The sequence below is a fragment of the Benincasa hispida genome, chromosome 4 (genome assembly GCF_009727055.1).
Source record: "Benincasa hispida cultivar B227 chromosome 4, ASM972705v1, whole genome shotgun sequence".
In the NCBI taxonomy this organism is placed as follows: Eukaryota; Viridiplantae; Streptophyta; class Magnoliopsida; order Cucurbitales; family Cucurbitaceae; genus Benincasa; species Benincasa hispida.
The window spans coordinates 30838986-30845388 of NC_052352.1; the positions used below are offsets into that span (position 1 = coordinate 30838986).

The window sequence follows — 6403 nt, forward strand, 5'->3', positions numbered from 1 at the left end:
ATGACCACTTCCGGCACCCAACTCCAACGACCAGCTCTGACCACATCCGACCACCATCATCGACAACCAATTCTGGCACCTCCGATGGCTGCCACCTCCACTAATTTTGACGACCATTATTTTAAATTATCACTACTACAAATTTGGGTTTTGTTAACCCACGAAATTTTTGTTTTGTTGATGCTCATGAAATAAAATCGTTAATAAAACTTTAAATTAGAGCTTAAAAATTATTATTAATTTAAGAATACATATATCAAGGGTTATAAAATGTCAATAAATGTTTATATTTAAGTTGATGCATAAAAACATCAATAAAAACATCTTTGTTGACACGAAAGTATGTAAGTTCCATCAAAACAATGAATTCTTAGTTTTTTTTTTTTATTAATTCGTAGTATTTTATAGTCGTTCTTTATATCAATTTGACATTAATAAAACACTTTTAGGATATAAAAAAACCAAACAAAAGTGTATATAATAACACTTTTGAGAAAGAATTGTCAGACATAGGAGTGTTTTTATTTTGAACAGTTTTTATCAAAAGTGTTAAATGAAAATGGACTTTTGAAAAATATTTTTTTTTTCTAAGTTAATCCAAAGAACTTGTATCATGACAAAAAAAAAATGTACGAATTGAAGTTTGGGAGGTAAAACGAAGTTGCCAAACATATCTATCAGAGGATTTGGATGGAAATTTAAGTAATTTTCTTTTTGTGTAAGTGGACTTGGCAATTTGTAGGATCATGTCATATATAATTTTTTTGTATTATATATCTGAGTCATAGGATATGCCTTTGTTACATGTTTTTTGTGCCAACTATGTAACATGACCATTAATAGGGTCATTATAGTATAATTATATTTTAAAATATTTTACTTATAATATAAATACAAAGATGTTTCTTTCTAATGAATCTAAAATAATTTAATCCAATTTTATAAGAAATGTCACATGCACAAATTGATTGTTTAAATTAATTTTTTTTAAGTGTATGATTCATAAATAAATCAATCCTAAGCTCCGTTCAAAAAGCTCCTAAACAATACATTTTTTTTTTTAAAAAATAAAGGCCATTTGTCTAGTTTTTCAGGTTTTAAGTTATTTTGAACAATTTTCAAGTTTGTTGTACGAATAATTCATTCCTAGATTCCTTTATGATTAATGACTCGCTTCTCATAAATGTATGAAGCCTAACCTTTTACTTACATCATAGAATACTACCGCATTTTATAATGTATCGTGTTAAGAATGGTCAAGTCTATCATAGCTCCAATGCGATGACCATCCCTATCGTTAGAAAATGGGGAAAACACAACAAACCTACACATTTTATAATGTATGGTGTTAAGGATGACCATGTTTAGTCCTAACGCATTGTCTTTATCGCAATTATCTATTTTTCTCATAAAATGCAACAAACTATAAGAAAAATGGGGAAAAACAAAATAGAAAGATTTCATTGCAATAAGGATGAAATCGTGTGATAGACTTGACCATCTTTAATGCGATATGTTAGTGATTAATCATAAATGGGCTTATGAGTCATCCGTACAAAAAAAATCATTCAACAATGTTGACGATTATCGGAAAAATGGCATAGTTGGCTCAAAATAAAGGGTACAAATGAAAAATAGGTACTCTTTTGAAAACCAATAAATTTTGATCTTCTACTTATATCATCACTGCGTGAAATTACCACTTTAACCCTAAATGCATTATTCTTCTATTTTCTTCCTTTTTGTACTTTTTTTTTTTTTTGTGTTTTTATTTCTGAGTTTCTTCTTCTTCTCCTTTTCTTTTTTTTTTTTTTTTTTTTTTTTTTAGCAGATTCTTTTTTCTGAGTTTCTTCTTTGGTTTTTGTTTACTTTTGTTCTTTTTTATTTTTGCATTTCTTCTCATTTTTCATTTTTCTGCATTTCTTCTTCTTTCATTTTCATTTTTTTTTGTATTTTTTTTGCATTGAGCATCAAACATAGGGTATAGAGCATTAGAGTATCGAGTATCAAGTTAATTTCTGAATCGAACATATAACATAGAATATCAGGAGTTGAGGATCGAGTAATATGTAGCAAGTATATAGCATAAAACATATAACCTAGAGCATAAAACATCGAACATCAAGTATTGAGTGTCGAGAATCGAGGATCGAGTAATATGTAGCTAACATATAATATAGAGCATAGAGCATAGAATATCGATTATTGAGCATCAAGTATTGAGAATCGATCCAGGATGAGTATCAAGTATAGAAAAAAAACTTATGAATCATAACACATGAAGATTTTCAAGATTGAATTGAAAATTAACAGGATGCTAATGCAAAGAGATTCGTTTAGTAAGAAATGCCATACGTACGAAAAAAAGAATGAAAAAAGAAAAAAAAAAAATCCGACGTTTATGCCCGATGAACTTGGAAGCCCTTCAGTTGTCGCCGGCGGCTCCCTGATTCACGGTTGGCAACGCCCACAGGCCACACAGGTTGAGGTTCGTTTGCTCTTCTTTCCTTCATCTCGGCTTTTTTCTCAATCATTTTTGTTCTGCATAGCTCCTCGTCTTCTCCCATTCTTTCGCTCATCTCTCTCCTCATCTGTCACTGTGTGATTGTTAGTGAATATTATAGATTTCTTTCTTTCTGATTTATCAACGCTTGCCCCTATCCCCCATTGCTTCTGATACCGAATCTTACGCTCGAAAAATAATCCTATTTAATCTGCTTATAGAAGTTACCATTGCAAATACTAATTCCTAGTCAAGGGAAGTACTTTCTTTTTAACTGCTTCACTGATCAGTAGTTAATTTTGAATCTGCTTGTATCCGACCCACAAAAAGGACTATGCAGAATTGGGGTTGGGTTTGAATATATAAGAAGGAAGAGAACTTCCAAATGGATTGGAATTAGATTTGAGAATTTAACAACTCCTTGACGTTTGCTGAATTGTTGGACGGCCCCCCTGTTAAGTATATGTTCATGTTCAAAACCACCACCTCTGCATTCTTTTACTGTAATATATAACCAGTTGGTGCTCCTGAATGAAGAGTAGGCCAGGGGTATTCCCATGTTCAAAAGCTTTGATATATGATTTAATATATATTTGTTAAATTCTGTTTTAGCTGGCTTTGAATTTGAACCTGTTGTTTTAAGCTTCATCCAAGTTGATTTTTGCGAGAAGGAAGTGATGATGAAATGTTCTTCCCCGTTCACTCGCTATAACTTTTCTACACCTTTTTGAAGATGTTTATTGTAACTCACTGGGTTTGAATCTCTCTCCCTTATTTTGTAAATTTCATATATCAACAAAATTTGTTTCTTATACAAGATAATAGATACACACAAACACATTTTTTCAAGTTATAGCCTATATTAAACTGGTAAGGTTACAAGCATGTTAGAATACTGATTTCATTACATTCCTTTCTCCTATTTCCACTGATTTCCAGTTAAGGTGCCTTTTTCATCATTATCTTCTTGGTTACTAAACTTACTATGGCATTCTTTTCCTCCCCCTTTTTTGAAGTCATTTATAGGAGAGGTTCTATGACATGTTAATAATTGTATTGGGCTAAAGTCACAGACATGGTAAGCAAAGTTCACAAAACTTCAAGGCTTTAGTTCGAAAGAGATCTTAAACATCCAGTTGAGGTATTCCTATCAAATTCATGGGACTAAAATTTGAGATGAGAAAGGAGTTACAATGTTGGAGTAGTAATTAGGAAGTTCCTCTTAGACAATCGAAGGTTACCTTGAGAAAAGGTCCTGAGGAGCATATAATTCAATTGACATTCTTACCTTTCCTTTAATTTCTTTTGAGTATTTCTTCTACGCATGCCAGTTAAGTTGGTATGTAGGCCTCTGAAGAAGAGTTTTTGGTAGAGAAATATAAGAGTGTGGATCTACTTTTTAGTTTTTTTCTAAGTTCAATCTCTAGTTAATGTTGGCCTCGATAAAGATAGGTTATCAGAACTGCTTCTCATAAATTGGTTCTTTTGAAGCTCAACTCCAATCATTCCAAGCTTGCATTCTACTTTTTCCAAGCTATTTTGGGGCGGTAAGTGCACTTAAATGGTGAAGTTTCAGTTATGATCCATAGCCTACACGAAGGTTAATACTCAATTTTGACCTTGATTTTTCATTAATGTGGAAAGGATGTGAAACTATGAATATTCTTTTCATTTACTTAAATTTTGCCACTAATTTTTGGATTTTTGGCCGTGATCTCCATCTTCAATGACATAGAAAACTGGCTTCTAAAAGTGCTTTTGAGTTAGCAGCTCCAACGCAAAAGTTAGATTTTTGTGAAAACATTGAAAAGAGGTGATACTAGGGTCTTTCTTTCATCTCTGTGATTAGAAAGAAACAGTAGGATCTTCAATCATGTCTGAACTGTTGGCTAATTGTACATCTATTGACCTCAAATTAGAATGCCATACATATGGATTTCTGTAATTATGACAGCTTTTCTATTAACTTAGATCAGAAGCAAGTTTCTAATTTCCCTCCTCTAAGATGATAAGGAATTTCTCTTCCCATTGGCCTTTTGGCTGATGAATTGTTTCTCTTGTCAAAAAGAAAAGAATTAAAAAATGGAAAGAGAATGATTTGATTCCTAATCGAACCAATTTACACATATAACAACTTTCTTTTTTGAATTTAGGACCCCTTTTACTCAGGAAAACGAAGAATTATTCACTAAAAGATTGGAAGGGGGCATTTCTTCTATAATGGCATCTGAGTTGGTTGTGCATAATGGTGGATGCCACTGCAAGAAAGTAAGATGGCAAGTTGAAGCACCTGCCAGTGTTGTAGCTTGGGATTGCAACTGTTCCAATTGCTTCATGAGGGCCAATACGCATTTTATTGTACCTTTGGAACGGTTCAAGCTTTTAGGAGATTCTAGCAACTTTATTTCTACCTATACCTTTGGTTCTCACACTGCAAAACATACCTTCTGCAAAGTTTGTGGCATTACCTCATTTTACCATCCACGCTCAAATCCAGATGGAGTTGCAATTACTTTCAAATGTGTTGATCCTGGAACATTGACCCATGTTGAGATTAGGAAGTTTGATGGGAGCAACTGGGAAGCTTCTTATGATCACACAGGCATTGCTTCATTCTCAAAGTTTGAGAACACAAGTTAGTATGCATTTTCATATTTGCTATAAATGTATACTCTATGTTTATGACTGTTGACAATTGACACAAACTTTGTTTATACTTGTATTAGTAGCTGATGTATATTCTCGAGTCTAGCCATGCCATATTTCTACCTAATCCATCTCTTCTCCTACTCTTCTGTTATCCGCATTTGACAACTGCATTTCCCTCTTTTACCGCGCCATTCCTGTCAATCAATCTCCTCCCAAAACTAGGATATTAGAGAAACACAATGAAAAACTAAGACTCAAACCAAAACAGAAAAATGTGTGGTTTTTTCTGTTCAGACCTATTCTAGACCATTGGGGTAGGTTTAGTTCGCGGTTTTCACCAAAACCAGACCAGGCACACCCCTAGGAAGAACATTGATTGCATAGATACTTTTCTCTCTCAGTTTGGTAGGAGTTTTTCTCATTTGTTTTTAGAGTATCTTTGGTACTATCATTTTCCAAAATAGATTTTCTATTTTAACTTGTTTTGACACCAAGAAATGGTTGAGTCGTTGATTACTAAAAATTGGATTTCATACCCACAATTATATATTGTGGGGGACTCTAACAGGGTCGTTCAAAGGAAAAGATAGAAACAATGCTCGTAAGGAGTCCTATTGAAACCAAGAAATGTAGGCTTGCCTGCCATCCACACCAGAATAAATGAAGTTTTCCGAAAAAACCTGCTAGTGGAGGAAGACCTCCTAAGGATAAGAGACATAGTCTTCTTCCATAGTGGGTACCTACTTAAGATTTAATATCTTACAAGTTTTCTTGACACTCAGATGTAGGGTCAAGTGGGTTGTCCCGTGCGATTAGTCGAAGTGTACGTAAGCTAGTCCAGACAGTCACGGATTTTAAAAAAGAATTTGCCATCCTCTTGCTAGGCTATTTATAGCCTTTGCATCGAGTCTTGTAGCAAATATATTGTAGACAAAAAATTTGATGTATTCTTGTACATTGTTAAGTTGTGTTCTCTTTATGCAATTTTAGCGTACTGTTTGTCGTTCAAACATTCATATTTTGCTTAATCACCAAATTTTTGAAGTGTGTCAAACCTTAAATAAGGAATGAGTTTCGTTATTTATCAAATGAAATTTAAATTCTAACTCTATCCTGAGTTTATATAATTTGGTGATGTGAGTGGGTAGTTTATCAGAGCCAAAGGGATCTTTTTTTAAACTATATAATTTCAATTTAAGGAAGCTTAGGACTTAGTTTGCTTGGCATTTGAGTTTTGTTTTATGTTTCTAG

At 33.2% G+C, this 6403-nt stretch overlaps 1 protein-coding gene across 1 annotated transcript; it reads left to right on the forward strand.

Annotated features, from left to right (window-relative positions):
• The first annotated feature begins 2331 nt into the window (after positions 1-2331).
• LOC120075248 (centromere protein V) lies at positions 2332-6099 on the forward strand. The gene is made up of 3 exons (XM_039028465.1): positions 2332-2488; positions 4657-5138; positions 5721-6099. Exons 2-3 carry the CDS (start codon positions 4724-4726, stop codon positions 5768-5770), a joined length of 465 nt encoding a protein of 154 aa, XP_038884393.1. The 5' UTR covers positions 2332-2488; positions 4657-4723; the 3' UTR covers positions 5771-6099.
• The last annotated feature ends 304 nt before the right edge of the window (positions 6100-6403 follow it).